The sequence below is a fragment of the Ovis aries genome, chromosome 2 (genome assembly GCF_016772045.2).
Source record: "Ovis aries strain OAR_USU_Benz2616 breed Rambouillet chromosome 2, ARS-UI_Ramb_v3.0, whole genome shotgun sequence".
Lineage (NCBI taxonomy): Eukaryota > Metazoa > Chordata > Mammalia > Artiodactyla > Bovidae > Ovis > Ovis aries.
The window spans coordinates 149945837-149969077 of NC_056055.1; the positions used below are offsets into that span (position 1 = coordinate 149945837).

Sequence of the window (23241 nt, forward strand, 5' to 3'; positions counted from 1 at the left end):
ATGAACCATCATTAGATTGCATTGTCCAGCTTTGATACTTACATTCAACAGTTACGCAACCACATTCACTCCAGAGGCATAGCTTTTACTTGTTGACTGACTTCCTCTGCAGGCAACTGAACGTAGTTAATTGTTTTTGCTATTTTTCTTTAGTAAATGAAGCAAAAGGAAATTGAAAACACCCAGCAACTTTGAGGCCTGATTTTTGATGACTTATTTTGAAGTCCGTTAACTATTTGTTCAAAGCAAAGTAGCCATTTAGGGATTTTAAATTGTTGGATACAAATTTGCTTATAAAGTTGATTTTATGTCTAAATAAAAATGTCTTTATCCCAGTTAAAAATTTATAAATTCTGTTTGTCTTACTTATGTGAATTTTTAAATTTCTTATACATTTTTGATAATGTCATTTATTTGATAAATCCTCTATATTTGCTTCCACTATGGAAATACCCATTTTATTGATAAATCAGAAAATTAGCTAAAATTAATACTACCATTACTTTTTTTGCCTAGGGTAGTGTTTAGAACAGTAGGTGGTTTGTAACTGTAGGTAAACATGAATTCAGTGTTTGCTATATATGAAGAAGGAAAAGAAGAATACATGGATATTTACATTTAGATTTATGAAGTCTTCACATATTGTAGGACTATACCAAGTCCTATCTTAAACCTATATTTAGGGGTATAGAAACTAAGTGGCTTGTTATTTTTTGGACTGCTGAGAGCTATATTTAGAAATAGGCCCAGTGCTCTGAGCTAATTTAGTTGATGTTACTTTTATTATACTTATTTGGGGTACTGTTATCATTCATATAGGAAAATAACTGTGAGAGCCTAAAATTTTTCTTATTTTGCAACATTTACTCTTTTTTACATTTACCTTTGATTTAGCTATTTTCTTTATAATAGAACCAATAAGTATTTTCAGTCTTTCCTTTTTGTGATTTGTGTATAAGCTATGTTACTAGCCATTAAAAGAATGAAAGACCCAAATTACATCTCAGTAGGTAGCATTACTGGTTATGCATTTAAAAAAAATTCGCTTTTTGCATTCTTTAGGGACTTATGCTGTCATTCATTAAAGAAAATAAGTGTGTCTTTTTTGCCTGACATAGTAATTTAAGTTTGTGCAGTATTTCCTTAAATTGCACTGTTAAAAATCATTCACGTTCCATTGGCTGACACAAGGTCAGAGAAAAGAATGAAAATCTCATCTCTGAACACTTAGGCCTAAACTATAACCTAGTTAAATATTTCTCTTGAGAATTTTTTCTAAAATGGCACTTTGGTTACATTTCCTAAATCAGTACAAGTAAATTTGGTACTAGTAGGGTAAAACCAATTAAAAGTGTACGTGACATTTACCACAGGAGGTGATAACAGCTAGAATTGATTTAAAAAAAAAAATCCTTGAATTTTTAACAATGGAGCTGTGACTGAGAAAGAAAACCTTGCTAAATTCCAGCTTTGGACTAAAGCACTGAGTATTTTAAAGATCAGTCTTATTTTTTCTTTTCTTTTAAAAATTCTTTCCTAATTACACAAATGTACAGTCCCTATATAGAAAACCATAAGCAAATATTTTAAAAATAAAAGAAAATTACCCTAAATTGTACCATCCTGACTGAACACACACAAGGAAATGTAATGACTGTTAACATTTTGCTAAGTATCCTTCTAGATTTCCAAACCCCTAGGCAGATATATTTTAGTAAATGTTTGATACATACATATATCTATGTGCTAACTCACTTCAGTCGTGTCCAACTCTTTGTGACACTATGGACTGTAGCCTGCCAGGCTTCTCTGTCCATGGGGTTCTCTAGGCTGGAGTGGGCTACCATTTTCTACTCCAGGTCATTTTCCTGACCCAGGGATCAAACCTGCATCTCTAACATCTCTTGCATTGGCAGGCAAATTCTTTACCACTAGCACCAGCTGGGAAGCCTATGTTGTGACCCCATGGACTACAGCATGCCAGGCTTCCCTGTCCTTCACTATCTCCCAGAGCTTGCTCAAACTCATGTCCATTGAGCTGGTGGTGCCACCCAACCATCTCATCCTCTGTCGCCTCCTTCTCCTCCTTCCTTCAATCTTTGCCAGCATCAGGGTCTTTTCCAATGAGTCAACTTTTTGTAACAGGTGGCTAAAATATTGGAGCTTCAGTTTCAGCGTCAGTCCTTCCAATGAATATTCAGGGTTGATTTCCTTTAGGATAGACTGATTTGATATCCTTGCTGTCCATGGGACTCTCAAGAGTCTTCTCCAGCACCATACTTTGAAAGCATCAGTTCTTTGATGCTCAGCCTTCTTTATGGTCCCATTCTCACATCATACATGACTACTATAATATACATTCCATATGTGTGTATGTACATATGCACATATATGTCTCTCTCTATATATATATTTATGTAGAGAGAGGGATTATATTAAGCAAACTGTTCCATAATCTGTATTTCACTTAAAAATGTTTCCATAGCAGTAAATATAGAATGTATATTTCCTAATAACTGCACGATACTTCTCTATATGGATATGCCATTGTTCAGTTGCTCAGTCATGTCTGACTCTTTGTGACCCCACGGATTGCAGCACACCAGACTTCCCTGTCCTTCACCATCTCCTGGGGCTTGCTAAAACTCATGTCCATTGAGTCAGTGATGCCATCCAACCATCTCATCCTCTGGCATTCCCTTCTCTTGCCTTCAATCTTTCCCAGCATCAGGGTCTTTTCCAGTGAGTCAGCTCTTCACATCAGATGGCCTAAGTATTGGAGCTGCAGCTTCAGCATCAGTCCTTCTAATGAACATTCAGGATTGATTCCCTTTAGGACTGACTAGTTTAATCTCCTTGCTGTCCAAGTGTCTCTCAAGAGTCTCTCCAACACCACAGTTCCAAAGCATCAATTCTTCAGATATGCCATTATTGATTTAATTCTCTAATATTGGTTATTTCCAATCTTCTAGTGTCATAAATGTGATGAACATTAACCACTGTGCCTATCTGAGCAGAACCAGTGATTGTCTTAGCATAAATTGTTCAGGATTGCTGGGTCAAAGATGTATACTTTTATGTAGGGCTTTATGTAGCCCTATACTTTATGTAGACCTTTTATGTAGGCCTTCTTGCAAAATTGTATCCAAAAAGGTTTTGAACTAATTTTTCTCCAACTGAGTTCCTATCTTTCTGCACTCTAAGTCAGTACTGTTTAATCGACACTTCTGAAACTGCTTATTTTAATTTTCACTCTTTTACTAGTGAAATTGCATATTCAGACATTCATTGTGGTATATTTCCCTTTGTGAGGATGAATTTTTTTTTAAGTACAGTCAATGTACAATATTAAGCAAGTTTTAATTCCATTTTAGTTACTATAAAATATTAGCTATATCCAATGTTGTACAGTATGTCCTTGTAGCTTTATACATAATAGTACCTCTTCATCCCTACCCCTATATTGCCCGTGACCCTTTCCTTCTCCCTACTGTCAACCACTAGTTTTGTTCTCTATATTTGTGTCTATTGCCTTTTAAATAGTCTGAGACAATGTTTTTCCCCTTTTTTATTCTTAATAAAGCTAGTCTGCCTAGTTTGTGATTTTCTTCTTTAACATAATATGGTATGTTTGGGGAGAGATTTTAAGTCCTATAATTTTCTTTTTCTTATAGTTACATTTATTTTTTAAGCTTCATTTAAAAGATGTAAAAGTAATCATCTGATATACATTTCTCTTACCACATCATGAGCTAAAAGCACTTTCTTATCTCCAGTTATCTGTTAATTACCAAAAAATTATGAATTTTGAGAGTCATCATAAATAGCCAAGTTTCCTATAATTCTCAGTGGCAACATCAGTGCCACCTGGGAACTGGTTTGGAATGTAAATTCTCAGGCTCCATGTTCCTCCAACTAGATCAGAAACTCTGGTGTAGGACCTAACACTTCTAACAAGCCCTCTGTAGGTGATTCTGAAAATGAAAGTGTTAGTTGCTCAGTCATGTCCGACTTTGCCACTCCATTGACTGCAGCCTGCCCTGCTCCTCTGTGCGTGGAATTCTCCAAGTAAGAATACTGGAGTGGGTTGCCATTCCCTTCTCCAGGGGATCTTCCTGACCCAAGGATCAAATCCACGTCTCTTGCCTTGCACACAGATTCTTTACCAGGGAAGCCCCCTAGGTGATTCTGGTGCACACTATAGTTGTGCTTCTGATAGTTTAGTTGGTAAAGAACCTGCCTGCAATGTGGGAGACCCCGGTTCGATCCCTGGGTTGGGAAGATCCCTTGGAGAAGGGAAAGGCTACCCACTCCAGTATTCTGACCAGAGTCCATGGGGTCCCAAAGAGATGGATGCAACTGAGTTACTTTCACTTTTATAGTTGGAGAGCCACTGATCCAAGACAGCATTCTGAAGTTTTCAGGAGTCTTTTTTTAAGTCAGGATAATTTGGGAAGAATTTAATAGTAGAAAAGTGAAAGTGAAGTCGCTCAGTCGTGTCCAACTCTTTGCGACCCCAAGGACTGCAGCCTACAGTAGGGAAGCCCAAGAAAAGAAACCCAATAGTTGAAAAGACTTCCTTCTCTATGTAGTATTTGAATTAGTTGTAGTATCCAAAGCTTCCATGATAACTTTAAAAATGTATAGATCAATGACTTCTCCTTGGAAAATTAAGAAAATTTAAACTTGTAAAATTACTGAGACTGGAAAGTCATGTTTCTTAGGAACATTTTGATGCTAATTGCTCACTTAGCTGAGTATAGCTGAAAGGATGTATATTCCCCCGAGTTAGATGTACCTTCCCCACTAGATTTCTGGTTGCTATAAGCTTTGATGTCTTTCATGATTTTCACTTACAAAAAATCATACAATATCATGAGAGAAACTAAATCCACTAGTGTTTTCTAAGTAGTATCCAATTAAGACAGTGGAAAGTTTTTTTTAATTTGTAAGAGCATCTTTCTTGGGATAAGAAATGATTAAATATATCTGGGAAAAAGTGAAGTGCTCATATTTTATAGTGTATGTAGAATGTAGATTAAAACAATAAAATATGAGACATATATATATATATATATATATATATATATATATATATATATATATATGACTGCTGCTCTTGAACCAGGTGAGAGTCTCCCAGGAAAAATCAGCTATCCATTGAGAACAAGAAACAAGGACCTCCTCTATCACTTTCCCTAAGCAGGAGTTTTCTAAGGATGACCACAGCAGAAAATATAGGAAGGGGTAGGCTTCAGGCAGCAGGCACATAGTGGTCAGTTAAGTGAGGCAGGTCAGTAACTGCCTGTTACTTGAACTTCATCAGGTCTTGGGACTTTTCAGCTCTCTTCAGTAGTGTCAGAGCTGCTGCTCCCTATAAATGTGAATTGAGGGCAGGAGGGGCCATGAAGACTAGAGAAAGGGATAGTAAAAAGTTGAGAGTTGCAGGAAGTATGTTTTCCCGCTTAAGCCTTCCCCTGATTTTCCGTTTCCATGTTGAGATTACTAACCCTAGGTGAATGAAATAAAAGGTATGATTCAGTTTATCATATTATCATTTTACTTTTCTCATGAGTCGATTGTTTTTTCAGGAATGTGCATCACATTTCCAAGCTAATTTTTTTTTTTTTTTTAAGGGTGTAAGAGTATATGTGGGGCTTGTCAGATGGCTCAGTGGTAAAGAATCCGCCTGCAATGCAGGAGACAGGAGACGTGGGTTCAATCCCTGGGTTGAGAATATCCCCTGAAGAAGGAAATGGCAACTCACTTCCAGTTTTCTTGCCTCAAAAATTCCACGGACAGAGAAGCCTGGTAGGCTAGTCCATGGGGTTGCAAAAGGTTGGAGACGACTTAGCGACCAAATGACAATAACAAAAGTATATGTGGTATAGTAATGTATAATCTGTATATGCTTCATGTGACTTTCATTGATTTGGAGAACATGCTGACTTCCTCTCCCTAAAATAATTTCAGGAGCAGACATGATAAGCATACATAATGAAGAAGAAAATGCTTTTATACTGGATACTTTGAAAAAGCAATGGAAAGACCCAGCTGATATCTTATTAGGCATGTTTTTTGACACAGATGGTAAGTGATATTTACACTTACGTTCTCTCTTAATGTTAGTAATAACTTTTAGATGCTTCATGTCTCTAGTTCAAGTTGGTATTTCCTGCAGCTTCCAGGTACTGTATTTTCAGTATGCGCTCATGTACCACAGCTTTTCACTGAACAGCTCGATGTGTGTCCCATATGAGAGCTAAAGTTGATTCTTTCATCTGGATTAAAATATGATTCTAGACTCTATTTCTGTAATATGGTAGAGTAATATTGGTAGTATTAACAACAGGATAGAAAACTATCAAGGTAATATTATAGAAATGTATTTATTGTCACTACTGAAAATAAAAAGTATATATTTTCAAAATCAAATGCAATTACTAAGGTTACCATTAATGTTCTACCTATTACTTCTCCATGAAAATTGTTTAATAAAAAATGGGATCTTCTTCAGAACCTTCTTGAACTAGAATCTCTGGTCTGTGTATAGGATATATTCTTCCAATTTAAGTCCTACAATCAAAAGTTTAGGTCAAACATACCTTAGTAACTTCCCACCTTTAAATCTAGACCCAAGAAATCCCTGGTGGTCCAGTGGTTAGGACTCCACGCTTTCAATGCTGAGCTCCTGGGCTCAATCCCCTGGTCAGGGAATGGAGATCCCACAATCCATAATCAAAAAATAAAAATAAAGCTAGACCCTTTTCTTTGACTTTAACATTTTATACTGTCATAATGTTAAAATATTCCTTAACTGACAGATGCCAGTTTCAAGTGGTTTGATAACTCAAATATGACATTTAATAAGTGGTCAGACCAAGAAGATGGCGAGGAGCTAGTTGACACCTGTGCCTTTTTGCACACCAAGACAGGTGATTGGAAAAAAGGAAATTGTGAAGTTTCTTCTGTGGAAGGAACCCTTTGTAAAGCAGCTAGTAAGTATAACTGAAGGCCTTTTTCCATTCTAAGGGTGGGGAAAGCAGGGCTCGTTTTTAAATAACTTTTGAGTTGTGTGCCTCAATAAATAGAGGAAGTAAGATTTCAGATGATGATTAGGTTGGTTTGCACCCAAGACTTGGAAGGCAAACATGTAATCCTATTACATTAGAGGTAGGACCAGACCATGTGAATCAGGCATTCTCTCTGCTTATTCTTAGAGCTAGTTAGAAGTCAAAATTTTCTTATGCTGTTCAAAGGAATTATCATAGCTTCTTTGATGTGATTTGATTAAACAGTGTTAAGTGGTGAAGAATAATGGTTAATTCCAAAATTCTAGTTAGTTTACAAAGAATTTTGATTCAGTACAAGGACTTCCTTGATTAGGCAAAGAAAAATTATATCATAGTTTATAATTCTGGACTAAAACGTAAGTTTTCTTCTTATGCATCACAATGCTATCTAATGAACAGAATTATCCTGTCCCACAATATTTTCATATTATTGTTAAACATTAGATGATTTTGTTTCTAAATAGAATTGTTTTCTCATTAAAGGCATTTAAATTTCAAAATATGATTTTAGGATGCTTGAAGCAAGACAAGACAGCCATTTCCCCACATTGCATCCTTAATATTCCCCCTTCTACTCGAACTGCAAACCAAAACTATACATCTGCCTCTGATTATTTCCTTTCTTTAAATCTGGAATCCCATACAATTTTAACTTGCCTCAGCAGGGTTTTTGACTAATTAGTCCCATTTTTATGGTCCTAGCATTCAACTTCCAGAGTTTGTTGGGATTTTTAGAATGTTGGTTCTTTTCATATACTGTGCCTCAGGTCAGTTCAGTTCAGTCACGCAGCTGTGTCCAACTCTTTGCGACCCTATGGACTGCAGCACGCCAGGCCTCCCTGTCCATCACCAACTCCCAGAATCCACCCCAACCCATGTCCATTGAGCCGGTGATGCCATCCAACCATCTCATCCTCTGTTGTCCCCATCTCCTCCTGCCCTCAATCTTTCCCAGCATCAGGGTCTTTTCAAATGAGTCAGCTGTTCACATCAGGTGGCCAGAATATTGGAGTTTCAGCTTCAGCATCAGTCCTTCTGATGAACCCCCAGGACTGCTCTCCTTTAGGATGGACTGGTTGGATCTCCTTGCAATCCAAGGGACTCTCAAGAGTCTTCTCCAACACCACAGTTCAAAATCATTCTTCTATGCTCAGCTTTATAGTCCAACTCTCACATCCATACATGACCACTGGAAAAACCATAGCCTTGACTAGACGGACCTTTGTTGACAAAGTAATGTCTCTGCTTTTGAATATGCTGTCTAGGTTGGTCATAACTTTCCTTCCAAGGAGTAAGCGTCTTTTAATTTCATGGCTGCAATCACCTCTGCAGTGATTTTGGAGCCCCAAAAAATAGTCTGGAAAAACCACAGCCTTGTCTAGACAGACCTTTGTTGACAAATTAAATGTCTTTTTAATATGCTGTCTAGGTTGGTCATGACTTTCCTTCCAAGAAGTAAGCATCTTTTAATTTCATGGCTGCAATCACCATCTGCAGTGATTTTGGAGCCCCCAAAAATAAAGTCAGCCACTGTTTCCCCATTTATTTTCCATGAAGTGATGGGACTGGATGCTATGATCTTCGTTTTCTGAATGTTGAGCTTTATTTAAGCCAACTTTTTCACTCCTCTTGCACTTTCATTAAGAGGCTCTTTAGTTGTTCTTCACTTTCTGCCATAAGGGTGGTGTCATCTGCATGTCTGAGGTTATTGATATTTCTTCAGGCAATCTTGATTCCAGCTTGTGCTTCATCCAGCCCAGTATTTCATTATATAAGCCACAGCTTTAAATAAACTTCAAAACATCATAAACAGCAAACCTGTATGAGGTAAGGTCACAGGTGTATTCTTTACTTATGTTTGCACTTTCCAACCCAAGTCATCTTGTTTCCCTCACTTCATCACATTGTCTTTTTCTTGAGTTTCCTTACTGTTTTCCCACTTTTTGAACTACTGCATTTTTAGTCCTCTACATCTTTTTTTCTTAATTAAGTTCAAAACAGATTAATACAGACACATTGCCAAACGATATAAAGAATATTAATTCTAAGCTAGTAAAAGGTTTGTTTTAAATTACTTTTAGAGTATTTAAAATCAATCTTAGAATAAGGCATATTTAAATTAATGATTATTTCCTTTTGTATTCCAGTCCCATATGAAAAGAAATATTTATCAGGTAAGTATGGTCTTTTGTTAAATTTTTCCCACATGTAAGAATACATTAAGATTCTAGCATATTAAAGTACTGAATAGTATTAAAGACCTCTTTAAATATTAACTATGTAACAGTGTAAAGTATAACTTTTATAAGAAGGTAGAAAGGCCACTTAGCTTAATAATAAGACTTTAAAAATGTACCTGCAAGTTATGTATGAATATTTTTTAAAACAATAACATCTCCTCATTGATGCTTCCCATTAAATTATCATATGATCCAGCAATCCATTATGTCCCCCCAAGATGTGAAAGCGGGACTTGAACAGATATTTAAACCACCATGTTTATAGCAGCATTATTCTCAGTAGCCAGGAAGGTGGAACCAGATCAAGTGTTCATTGACAGATTTGGGTAAGCAAAACACGGTATGGAATACTATTCAGCCTTAAAAAGGCAACTCTACAATATGTATGAACCTGGAGGACACTAAGCTAAGTGAAATAAGGCCAGTCACAAAAGGACACTGTGTAACTCTAATTATATTAAATAACCAGAGTAGTCAACTTCAGAGACAGAAGGTGGAATGGCAGTTACCAGGGGCTAGGGAGAGTGGGGATGGGGAGTTGATGTTTAGGTTTGCAAGATGAAGTTCTCTGGATGTATGGTGGTGACACAGCACAACAGTGTGAAGGCACTGAATGCTACTGAACCGTACACTGAAAAACGGATAAGATGGTAAATTTTGTTTTGCTTATTTTACCACAATTTTAAAAGTTTTAAATTAAAGAGGAGTGTAAACACATTATTTAGAAAGGTAATTAAGGGTAATAGTAATAGGGAATAGTATGGTATTTTCATTACATACCTTGTAGAAATACAAATTTTAAACTACGTACATATATAGTTTGGAGAACATAAAAGGATATACACAATTTGAAACACACAGTGAAACAGTGTGGATAATTTCTATTTCAGAGTCTTAAAAGCAGAGTGGAGACCTGCAAAGTCTACTTCAAATTTTGAAGTATGGCAGTTATTCAAGCTAAGAAATATAAATCTTGATAGTAATAAACATTGTTTTCATAACCAATGTGAGAAATTCTCAAAAATAGGTAAATATCTAAGTGATGAAACTATAATATTAATGCGCCCCAAAAAGCAATACTAGCAACTTGTATATCCTGATTTCCCATATTTTATCTTTTTCAGATAACCGCATTTTAATATCAGCTTTGGTGATTGCTGGCACAGTAATTTTGACAGTTTTGGGAGCAGTTGTTTGGTTCTTGTACAAAAGAAGTTTGGATTCTGGTTTCACCACAGTTTTTTCAACTGCACACCAATCACCATATAATGATGACTGTGTTTTAGTAGTTGCAGAGGAAAATGAATATGATATTCAATTTAATTAAGATTTTGGAAATGTCAGATTAAGACATCAAATACCTTTCAGTGATTCTTCTGCATGATTTCAATGTAAAACCTGATAATGAAAATTAGTTTTTATGATATATTACCTTATTCCAGTAACATTCATTACTCTTATGTAATCACTGATCATGACAAAATTTATCTTTAGGATCATTATAAAGACAAAAGGAGTAACCACCTTAGATATAATTTAATGGTTTTGACCACCTCCCAAGTGCATCTTTCACTTGAATTAAGGAAAGCAGGTAAAAATAAAAATCCAGTCTACTTGTCTTACCTCCTCTATCTTCCTTCCACTGAGTTGAATCACCTTAGTTGAAAAAAAATTCTACTTACCACTAGTTTTAGCAATCACTAGATCTTTAGCAATTTCTATTGTCCTGCTCCTTTACCAATAAGATATGGAGAATACACCTAACCTTAAAAGATTCTCATTTAGGTATCACTTGTGCTGGTTACTCTGATAATTCCTCTAATATATCTATCTCCCTTTAGGATTTAAATGTATTAGATGTGGAAAATTTTACAGATTTTAACACCCCATATGCCATATAATTATATAATTTTAACACTTTTTAGAATACTGTTTTGGACCACAGCATTAACACTATTTAGCACTGATCATAAATTGTCAGGATCTCAGTAAGATTTTGTGAAGCAAAATAATTACAGCCATACCATACCAGGACGGTGTGGAGGAGGCTGACATGGGTAATGCACAGAGCCCTTGAAGGATTTTTCTCCTGCTGCCATATCCTATGTTCCTATCTATCTCATGCTCCCCAAGCCTCAGTGAAGTATTTCAATGACATGAAAACTGTGTAAGCAATAACTGCAGAGAACTGCATACTACTGTAGTGATGATGTTCAAGTTTCTGGTACGTATACTGTACATTTTAAGACAGAATCATTTGGTGGTAAAAAGTGAAAATGCAGTACAGCTGAAGCAAGAATGCTTTCTTTAGCAACTTTTATAACTTCACATTATTAGAAAAGATAAGGTATGTACTTAACAAAATTGTATTTACTATATGAAGAAACATGAAAGTGCAAGGAAAGTGCATCTCCCCCTAATGCATATCTCATCAGTCATTTCATGGGAATACTGCTCATATGTAGAGATACTCTCTCAAGCTTAACCAGTGGCAACAAAGTCTTGGCTTGTGACACCTGTTTCCACTGGCCACCATGAAGCAGAATCATTCCTCATCACAATTAATGGCAGTTTTTTTTAACAAGACATGAGTGAACTAAAAAGTGATGATAATGTATGTGACTGTCGTACTAAAGAACTGGGTGTTACTACACAATTATGTTTTGTAATATTGAGATTTTGTGTTATTGACTGAAATGTCTATTTTATTAAGAGTATTAACAGGGCTATTAATCGTGAAAATTAGACTGGGATTCCTTCCTGCTTTTCTAACTAAAATTCTACCAATCCTTTAAGAATTAAGACCAACTTTCTGTTCTTAAAACTTTCTATCACAAATCTTTACAATATATATTTTAGTAGCCACTGGCTACATGTGGCAACTTAAAGTTCACTTCCTCAATTAACACTAGCCATATTTCAAATGCTCAGATCACATGCAGTTAGTAGCTACCATATTTGGCAATATTTCCATTATGATAGAAAGTTTCACTGGAAAATGATGTTCCAGTCTCCCGTTCCATTTCTAAACAACATAATTTCTTCAGTTCATTTCAATAACTTCTACCCAATGACAGCTCTACCAAAATGGTTGTTCTAAGTGACTTGATTTTTCATGTTTGATTTCAAACAAGTCCTTAAAAGGCCCTGGTAATGCAGTGTTAAATCTTAATTCTCTTTATATATTTGAACATCTGTAACAGGCCTTTGTGTCTATTCATTGTTCAACAGATAACTGGATAATTCAAGTCTGTATTTATTTTTAATATTAGTAATAACATAAGCATGCCTGTTTACACTCAGAATGTATAAACTGCTTTTCTTCAAATGTCTTGATTCTATCTAATAATGACAATGTAATTCTTAGCTTTGGTAGCTGTTGTTACCATCCTTTCTTTTAGTTACCATTTACCATTTACTTTTAACATTTTATTAGAAATTTGTATTCTTAAATTCTTAGGAATTTGAGTATTGTATGGTCTCTATTTTGTTCAGAATCTAAAAAATGATAACCAATGAAAGATTTTTCTTATTTCCTCTAATTCACATTTACAGGTAATTAGAAGCTTATATAATATTGAAATACTAAGTAGTACTAACAAACTATAAGAATACTATAAAGCTCAAGTCACTGGGGTCGCACAGAGTCGGACACGACTGAAGCGACTTAGCAGCAGCAGCAAGTCATTGTGTATCTGTCATTTAGCAGTTAATTTAGCAAAACTATAAATAAACTATATGCATGTCAATGGAATGTATTCTACCATTTACTTCAAATTTTTAAATAAAAAATTTTGTAGGTTAAGAAGACATTACATTTTCATACTGAGTTCTATTAAAATGCATAAATGCTTTGAATTCAAAGCAAAGACCTATAATAAAGATACTGACACTGGCATCCTTAAATTTTGCATATCTGCTTTAAGGAAGGTAATACAAAAAGATAACAGGCAGAAGCTCAGCAAATGTTTAGAAACAGTTATTTTCATATAAAATGGAATTTGAAACTGTAAGGTTTTTGGCTATAATATTTGAAGGCTTCTTTGAGCACCAGTTTAAAAGGAAACATTTCAAACTATAAAGTAAATCAGTATGCACTTTATTTCAAGCCAAAGTTTTACATTAAGACCAACAGTCTGAAAGTGAGCAAACTGTTGATTCACATTTGGGAAATTACATAGTTTCTATTTAGATTCTGAAAAAGTAGTCTGACATAGACTTTATTTAACCTGAAACCACCTGAAGGCATTTTAAAGTGTATCCTAAGGGTGCTGATGAAGAAAATGTACAGTGTTATGGATGTATACACAACTCAGGACCACAGTGTTAATCTAGTCATGGTGAATAGGTAATGTTCATCTCTTCTCTAAAGGTAGTGAAAAATATTAGGTCATCAAATAAAGGTTTAGAATTACCAAGGAACAGTTAAAAACAACCAGGATCCAAACAGGTTATTTATATCTTATTTATCTATAAAGAAGTGACAACACTAAAAAACACATTGAAAACCAGTGTTTTAAACTCTGAATGTGGGCCTTAAAAGTATCTCATTAACTTGAGATTGCAATAATTTTTTTTTAAACAAACAGCATTTGGCTAGCAATTCTGATATAATTTACAGCTGCAATATTCCTAAGAGGAATATCTACATACTACATACTATGGTCTATCAAATATAACCTGCATTTTCCAAATCAATACAAAACTTTATCCATCATTTGTACACTTTATTTTTATATACTTTTTTAGAAAATTAGATTTTACTGCTAAGTGAATTTAGAATTCAAATTAAATTTGGAAACCTAATATAATGCTCTTAACTTTCTCCCTATTTTTTTTTAAACACTGGAAGCAAATGATTATAAAACTGAAACTGCAACGTAAGGCATTTTAAAAATAAAAATACTTAGGTGCCATCTGGCAATTTATTTTGAAATCCTATTTTGTCCCACTTTTACCACTAACAGACCAAAACACCAACCTTTCTTCATAAATATAACTACAGTAATCAGAACACAAAAAAGGGTTGTCAACATTGCTTATTTAAAACAAGGGTAACACTTTCCCCACTCATTAAAAGAAAAATACTTTTAATATAAACATTAGATTCACTGGCCATGTTAAAGGTCCAGCAGAATTTTAATTCAGTAACACTTGAGAATGAACATATATATACATGCATAATGTGTATATATGAATATATATATATTCATTCTATAGAGATAATATATTCAACAGACATTTCCCCACAAAATTCACTCATACGTAATTGCCAGTTTTAATAACGCCTGTTCACAGATCATCCATTTGTCCTATTTGCAGTTAGGCAATATCAAATGTTCTGTTATGGTCTCCATCTTCTTCAGAATCATCTTCTGAAGCTGTTGAAAGAAAACAGGATGATCAAGGATGATTTTAAGGGGGATGAGAATGGAAGTGTAAGTATGAAGCCAGAACAGCAATGATTTATAAAACAAAAATCCCAATTTATTATATACTGTTTGGTCAAAATGATAAATTATGATGACTACATTAGGGTAGTTTGTAGGTGACGCCTAGCCACAATACCCCCACCCCCACAATTTTTTGTTATGTTAGTTTTTATTGAAATGAAAATTTTAAAATGTGGTTCAAGAACATCTAAAACATTCCTGAGATCAGTTTGTGTCCATAACAGCTAATGATAAATACACTAGACAAAGAGTAAACTTGAGGCAAGTGCTCTCACACACCTGAGGAGAATCTGGCTTATTACCGCTGCATGTTTGATGTATCCGATGAGAATGAAAAAAAATGTACATAGAAATAGAATAATAGGTTATGGATGTTCTTGCAATTTACATCAGAGCTATGTCTATAGAATGCCAAGAAAAAGTTCTGTTTAGTCAAAAAAGCTTTATATAGATACAGCCTAAATTAAAATAATTGGATTTAGTAAAAACCTTTTGTTAAGAGTATTTCTATGCCTCCATGTTGTCAAAGACTCACCACTCTTGCAACAGTTCTGACCTCAATTTATTTTAGAGTCATTAGTAGCTCAAGAGTTTAATAGAAAACATACTTGAATGTCTTAGGACATAGTAAGTGTAAGACTGTATAAACTGTATGTGAAGGAAAATGGAAATTCACTAAACATCTAACCAGCATCTCCCCTATTATCAAGAGCAGAAAAGATAAATGCACACTCTTCTTATATTTAATACTGGACAATTTAAGAGCACCCAGCAAATGCAATCAACAAGAGAAAAATCATGCAACATAGTACAGATGAAACTAGAGTCTCCATGTATTTACCTTGCAGAAATTTTAGATAAATGATACCAAGCATAGACTTAATTAGCTCATAAGGAGTAAAATCCTACACTTAAGTTTTATATATATCATGGAGAAATGTCAAACTAAAAAATAAAATAGTTTTTCAGAGAATTTCTGTTTTCTACTGGATTAACTCTACAGAAGAAAATTCAGTCAAAACCAGTTTTCAGAATATATTAGTACTCTGGTATTTAGGAGTCAACTAGTAACACCCACGACATCTTTCACCCTCAGTCTGGATATACATATTTCAACCATCTTTTCCCTTTCATTCACGTGCTTAATAAACTAAATTCTAAATAAGAACATTAGTAAAAAAAAATTAACAGCAATCTGGGTAAATGTACACTGCAACAGATTACTCTCATCACATTTGACAAAATATAAATTATAACTTACAAAAAAGAGATCTTTGTATTAGCCAACACGATGGACCTGAACTAAGAAGGTATGAAGGAAAAAAAGATTTACACTCAATGAAGTCCCACTTTATTATACCATTTTGACTCCTTTACATCCATTTCCACACATACTAACCAAAATTGTGAAACTGTATCACCTAACTGCAGCTCTAAATCCTTTTAAAACTTAAAATTGTACAAACTCAATGACAAAAACCCATGCCTAAGAATATTCAAGGAATTAAAAAGAGGAGGATTAGGTCCTTTTGAAACCTTACTTCAAAGGATGCTAAATTTTCTTTAAAGGTAAAACATTATACAGACTACATATAATAGTCCAAGTATTTTAAAGGTGAGTATAGAAGATAATCAACTGGATAACACTTCAAAGAGTGTACTGGAATCTGATCATGGGGAGTGCCAATTGCTTGGGTAAAAAAGCACAATAGCTAAGTAGGGTAATCTTGGATTCCCAAGAACTGTTCCAGAGCCACCAATATCTGTGCCCACCTGGTATGAAGCACCCTGGAGATTGTAGGACTTTGAGAAGAGGGTAAGCTGTGCAGATGCCTGTAAAGATTTGGGCATTAAGTGCCTTCACAAAGGAGCCCAGGCAGAAGTCCTAAAGCTGGAACGTGATCTTAAGAGATTGGAGCTGCTGGCGTAGCTGGCTGCCTATTAAAGGTCCATGAGGACCTGAACAAGGAGCAAAAAAACAAAACAAAACAAAAAAACAAAACAAAAAAAACTATGGCTTCTGTTAGGGACTCAGAATTAGGACTCTCTCACTATTTTCCTCGAACTGTATATAAACCCAGGGAACACCTTTTATGATCTAACAAAGCTAAATAACAAAATTTCATACACAAAATAAAAAATCTAGCCAATTAAGAAGTGTGTTTTTATTAGTAGTTAAACATGTCTTTTTAAAAAAAGTGTTAACATTAGAAGTGTTAAAATTAAGGTGATTAAATATATTTTTATTTTATATAAAAGCAAAATACTGATGGTTAAAATAATATCCTTCTATACATTAAAATTAATGCAATTAAAAAAATATGCTATTAAACTAATGTCAGTTGCCCAACCCATCTTTCCCAAATCAATTATTCTGGTATTATTAAGCCTATAAATGAAGCTCTAATTTGGTAGAGTATATATACTTGGGTTTTGTTCTATGGGTTTAATTTGCAAAAGTAAATTCAACAAGTCTGGGGAGGGGAAATTCCACCTACTTTCGAGATCTTCCATATGTGCCTGAAGAGTTCTTGCAAGGTTAATAAACTAGAAACAATGCAGAAAGAAATACAGTAGTTTAAATGTAGCAAATGGATCTAGAGAGAATCAGTATAAGAGATTCATTTCTACTTAAAAGTCAAACATAATTTTAAGCCTTTAAATAGGGGGGTCTTTCATCCCCCACATCAAAAATTACAAGCTTTTAATGATATGACTTTTAAAAACATCTTATATATCATTATCAGTTATGTAGAAATTATGTATTAATCATATAGAAACTGGGAGCAGATAACAATAATCTTATTCAATACCACTATGTTCTTGCATAAATATAACACTTCCAAAAACTATGGAGAAAATTAATCCTTTGCAATTTGAAACCAAATGATTTGTTAGTGGTCAACTAAAAAATATAAATCAATTATTTTCCTGCCTAAAAATATGACATATGATTCTGTACTTTAAATGTATATACCTTTTACAAAGGCATGAATTCAACAGATATTAATTAATATGGTTCATTTATTCTGAAGAGACAAGTTGCCTTTTTAGAAATCAAGAGATTTTTGCTCAAATTCTGAAAGCCTTTGAGAGTTCCTTCTCTTTTCTCTGAATGATAAAAATTAACAATTGGCTAGTAGGAATAATGTTTACATGATTACAAAAAACGTTCTATCCATATACACTGTATTTGTTATTTGATAATTTTCAAAATATAACAGAAACGTTTTACCTCACCATAAACTCTACTGAATTTTTATCACCAAAGAGAACATTTGTATAAAAAACTGTCTGAAGGATATATTTATGAAGACATTTCAAGAATCACGTGTTCAGAATGCTACTGTAATGACATGTAGACTCTAGTCCCTGCTACATAAAATGGCAAGGCAGTAGAGTATAAATTTCCATAACAGTACCATTTAATTAAAAATACCTAACAAACAACTTTCTTACGTGTTAAACTAAGGCAATAGTGTACAGAGTAAACACCAAATAGTCCAAATTTTAAGTAGTTTGAAATACAGATGCTTAAAAACTACTAGAGTGATAATCTTTTACAGGATAGTAATGAATAAAATGAAGTTAATTTCCCATACTCTCTCAGTTTTTGGAGTTCAGTATCAGGTTTCTAAGTTATAACACTGAGTCTTGTTAGAAAGAGCATTTTCCTTAGTACTTCCAAGTCCCTATTTCTCACTGACAAATATTCCAATTAACTTCAAGAGCTAGAAAATTACTTCTTTTTAAGAACAGCTTTATGAAAAACGTATGCTCCTTGATAAAGACAGTAATTTCTATTAAAACTACAATACCTTTACTTTTAAGAAAGCTTTTAATATAGGAACTTCCCAAAGGAAATAAGTGTGTGAACATATAAAACAATCTGCCTTCCATTGCAAACAACTGTTGCATCATATCCTCCCTTTCCCCCTGCTCCAAGGTTACTTACTCGGACACGTGTGCTTGGTTCATTCGTATTTCCAATCATATCAGAAAAGCTTTGTTCGCACAAGTGCAATAACACAACTAGGTAGAGACCAGAGCTGATAAACTCATACTCAGCCTTTAAGAGGGAAGCAAACGAGAAAAAGAAGATATATGGAGAATGAAAAATTAATAGACAAGAGATTGACATTCATATACTGATAACTAGAGGAAATGTATTCATATCCAGTTCTTAGAGATATAGCACCATCTATTAAATCAAGAAATATCCTCCATAATATCATAATTGTACTAATGCTGTGATACAAATAGGTGTATGAATATCCTCTTTATTTAATTTACAGTCTTCTGTTATGTAATGACTTATATATAAAAGTGGGGCTTTTAACTCATTTGAGGGCAGAATGAATGATCTAATTCTATAATGCACCTAACAGATTCTATTAATACAAATGGCTATAAATGTTTACCTAAAAATTACCATTTCATGTATAGCTATGTATCAATATATGCAAATAAAACCTATTCAAATGGGTCAAATTACATGATATAATTAACTTTTAGGCAACAATAAATATAAAGGTAACAGAGTAACTGTTCCTTGGATGATTCACATAGAAGTTTCTAGTGGGTAAAAACTGTCCTTTGGTTCAAAATTATTGTTCTGAAGCTAACAATACAAGCCATGAATATAGTGTTATTAAAAATCTAAACTATCCTGTAATTTTTATACAGTAAACTATCTAAATTTTACTATTTTTAGTAATTAACTCATCTGAAGTTAAGAGCTATACGTTCTTAGTTATCAACTTCAGCAACTACCTGTTCTCATATTCCACAGAGGATTCAAAAAATTTGAAACTGATTTAAAAACTGTCTTTATATCATCACTTCTTACTTTCATTTTTTACTTACAAGGAAATTTATGTCCAGAATTTTTTTTTAATTTTAAAATTCATCACCTTGAAAAAAATGAAGCCACTGGATGAGGAAATAAACTGTATTAAACTAGTTATTTAAAATGACAGTTGTTAGGCCCCCAGAATCCAAGATTTACAGGGAACAAAGAAGTTAAAAGTGAAGAAGCTTAATCAAGACTGTCATTGTTTTGTACTTCACCTAACATTTTCTCACACTTGTAAATTATTTAAGATTGTGGGCCATTCAATCCTTGGAGAACCATGAAAACATTCCTGGTTGAAATAAAATGCAAAGAACCACCTTTCAGAGACATGATAGAGCACCTAAAGGAAGGAAGGACAGCAGAAGAAAACTATCCTTTGAAACCTACTCATTTTGAGAAGATTAAAAAAAAATTTCTTTCCATCATTCTACCTTTACCTACTCTTTCCCTTGTTCTTTAAAACACCAATGCTCAGCTATCCAGAGAGATTCCTTGGAGACTGAAGACAATTCCTTGCTGAAACTAGGATTCTCTTTGGACAACTGGCTCATTAGTGTGAGTAGCATCTGTGCTACATCAATTGCCCAGAGTTGCATTAATTGAGTGATTCTTTACCTGGATAAAAGTAATCTGCTTCAAAGGATCTGAAAATCCTTTAAATCATATACAAATTTTGTGAATCTGTAAATTTTACTGAGTGTGGTCTTTATCAGATTTTTCAAAGGGTATTCATGATTTCTACATTTTAAAAGTAAAGGGTACCATATGGGATTATGTTGCTTGATTCCACTTATGATTTTTATGTTTATGTGAAATTTGCCTTCATCAAAAAAAGGGAGTGCCCATTACTCCTTCATTTAAAAAGTGTTTTTCAAGCATTTATGCATTCTCCCACCATCATCTCTCTTTTTATAATGAATATGCTAAGCATACTTGTATAGTATGGCTCTTGAGTCAACTCTGTAATCTCCTTGAACATCTTTTTGCCCCAGAATTTTCCATTGGCAGGGGGGAAAGGGAGGAAATACTGAGTTCTTCATTCTCCATAAACACATCAAAATTTTTTTAAAGTTTAAAGCTTCAAAAAAAACACATTAGTGACACCAAGTCAATTCTCAGGAGAATAGTTATCAATATACATTTAAAAAAATCTGAGAAATGAGAATATCTGAAAAACTTTTAAATAAGATTGGAGATTATTCATTATATAAATAGACTAAAATGACACAAATACTAAAAGAAAGAGGTTTATAAACAATGTGAACTTGGAATAAAAGATTTCATAAGGTATTCTATATAAAGCTGCAGGAAGCAATAAGGAGACTGGAGGGAACTAGGAGAGCAGAAGAACATGGGGGGTGGGGGGAGGGGGCAGACAGACACACAAAAAGCTGCTTCTAACATTAAAAGAAGAGAGAGGATGTAGACCCAGGGCTGGGTGTTTCAATCACGCTCCAGGACTGAGGCATCCACAACTGAGACAGCTCTGGGGAGGTAAGGTTAGCATGCCTGTTTGGGGACCACTTTCCTAAGCCTTTATTTTCAGGTTTATTTAGGAACCATATAATACATTTTACCTGAATAATTTAAAACCTGTGACTTGCTTTTTTTGCCCTTCATTTTCAAGTTATAGGAAAGTAAAGAAAAATTATACTTAATGCAATAAAAGAAAATTACGTTACTATTTTAATGTAGGTTTTCAGATCATGATTTAATCTTTTCTTCAAGAGTTGTCCTTTATGCACAGAATAGACACTTACCAAATTAGGCAAAATATACTAACTTGTTCATTTGCACGAGCTCTATGTAGTTCATGAATATCAAAATCCTCCAGGTTAAGCTGCAACTTCTCTTTACAGAGTTCACAGGTGGTTACAGCCTCTAGTGAAGAACCTGGTGAAAAAACAAAGGAAAATCACAAATAAAGCTTAATTTTGCTATGTCTCCACAAAACATTTTTCCTTGTGGGTTTTTAGCTTAGAATATAGAAAACTAAAAGGAAGGAAGGGAGGAAGAGACAGCAAGGAGACTGTACTACTACCATAAACCAGTAACGTCTCCTAAAAGAGCAATTAGTAACACCTGACGTGCATGTTCTATTCTTGTGGTACCTAAGCCTCCACCTTGTGTTTATTTTCCATCCCAGATACGCACATATTTTGATGTGGGATGCTGACAATGGAATATTATCTGTATTTCCTACTTCCTCTTTAAGTCCTTTGATAAGATGCCATAAAGGTTGAGTTCAGTTCAGTCACTCAGTTGTGTCTGACTCTTTGCGACCCTATGGACTGTAGCACGCCAGGCTTCCCTGTCCATCCCCAACTCCTGGAGATTGCTCAAACTCATGTCCACTGAGTCAGTGATGCCATCCAACCATTTCATCCTCTGTCGTCCCCTTCTCTTCCTGCTTTCAATCTTTCCCAGCATCAAGGTCTTTGTCCAGGAGTCAGTTCTTTGCATCAGGTACCCAAAGTACTGGAATTTCACCTTCAGTATCAATCCTTCCAATGAATATTCAGGACTGATTTCCTTTAGGATGAACTGGTTGGATATCCTTGCAATCCAAGGGACTCTCAAGAATATTCTCCGACACCACAGTTCAAAAGCATCAATTTTTTGGCACTCAGATTTCTTTATATCCAACTCTCACATCCATACATGACTACTGGAAAAACCATAGCTTTGACTAGATGGACCTTTGTTGGTAAAGTAACGTCTCTGCTTTTTAATATGCTGTCTAGGTTGGTCATTGCTTTCTTCTAAGAAAATATAGTCTGTCACTGTTTCCATTGTCTCCTCATCTATTTGCCATGAAATGATGGGACCGGATGCCATTAAAACATGGTATCTAAAACAACTAGTTACATAGACCTAGGCCAGTATCTCTGATGTGATAACATACACTAAGATTGTCTGTGGTCTAAGAAATGTGTCTTCCCTATAACACAGGAGGCAAAGAAAGGGATCCATTCTTCTTCAGATAAAAACAGCTCCCCTCGGCCATAAAACGAATGAAGTCCTGATATGTGGTACAACTGCTAAGCAAAATAAGGCACAGGTAAGATACAAAAAGCCCCCAAATATTCTATGATTTCATTTATATGAAATATGTAGAATAAGCAAATTCAGAGAGAAAGTAGATCAGAATTTACCAGGGGCTTGGGAAGAGGGTGAGAAGGGTGTTAGTGCCTAACAGATACAGAATTTCTGTTTTGGATGACTTAAAAAAGTTTTGTAAATAAATAGTGGTGATGCTTACACAACATTTTAAATCTACTTAATGCCACTGAATTATACACTAAATAATGGTTAAAAGGGCAAATTTTATGTTATATACTTTTTTACTATAATTAAATACAATTCCTTCTGTCCTATATGCACTCAACATTTTGTTACTCCTAAGCTTCTGTATCTAATTAAGTACCAGTCTTGTTTAATTAAACATATTGCCATTTTCCTCCTTGTGTTCATTTTTAAACAGGGCTTTAAAATGAGAAACTGTCCTAAAAACTAGAATAAGTCATATGCATAATAAGGTAAAGATTTAGATTCAATTTAACATTTGTTGAGTGCTTGTTATGTGCCCCCAAAATATTAGAAGTTCTAAACATTAAGAA

At 34.4% G+C, this 23241-nt stretch overlaps 2 protein-coding genes across 32 annotated transcripts in view; one reads left to right on the forward strand and one right to left on the reverse strand.

Moving 5' to 3' along the window:
* The window catches only part of LOC101109941 (lymphocyte antigen 75), a 120891-nt gene extending 107829 nt beyond the window's left edge, over positions 1–13062 (forward strand). Inside the window, exons 36-39 of one of the 2 annotated variants that reach the window (XM_042244906.2) lie at positions 5974–6090; positions 6825–6998; positions 9221–9247; positions 10438–13062. In XM_042244906.2, coding sequence (XP_042100840.1) covers positions 5974–6090; positions 6825–6998; positions 9221–9247; positions 10438–10640 — 521 coding nt within the window. In that variant the 3' untranslated portion in view covers positions 10641–13062. The remainder of the gene's footprint in view (positions 1–5973; positions 6091–6824; positions 6999–9220; positions 9248–10437) is intronic. The other variant, XM_042244907.2, reaches the window with a different exon arrangement.
* A 334-nt stretch (positions 13063–13396) lies between these two features.
* Positions 13397–23241, reverse strand: part of MARCHF7 (membrane associated ring-CH-type finger 7) — a 47490-nt gene continuing 37645 nt past the window's right edge. For 5 of the 30 annotated variants that reach the window (XM_042244912.1, XM_042244909.1, XM_042244911.1 and 2 more), the window contains 4 exons: positions 21405–21514; positions 18722–18835; positions 17265–17313; positions 13397–14694 (listed from right to left, as the gene is read on the reverse strand). In XM_042244912.1, coding sequence (XP_042100846.1) covers positions 14636–14694; positions 17265–17313; positions 18722–18835; positions 21405–21514 — 332 coding nt within the window. In that variant the 3' untranslated portion in view covers positions 13397–14635. Of the gene's footprint in view, positions 18836–21381; positions 21515–23241 lie in introns of all 30 variants that reach the window. The other 25 variants (XM_060409868.1, XM_027964909.2, XM_060409867.1 and 22 more) reach the window with 7 other exon arrangements.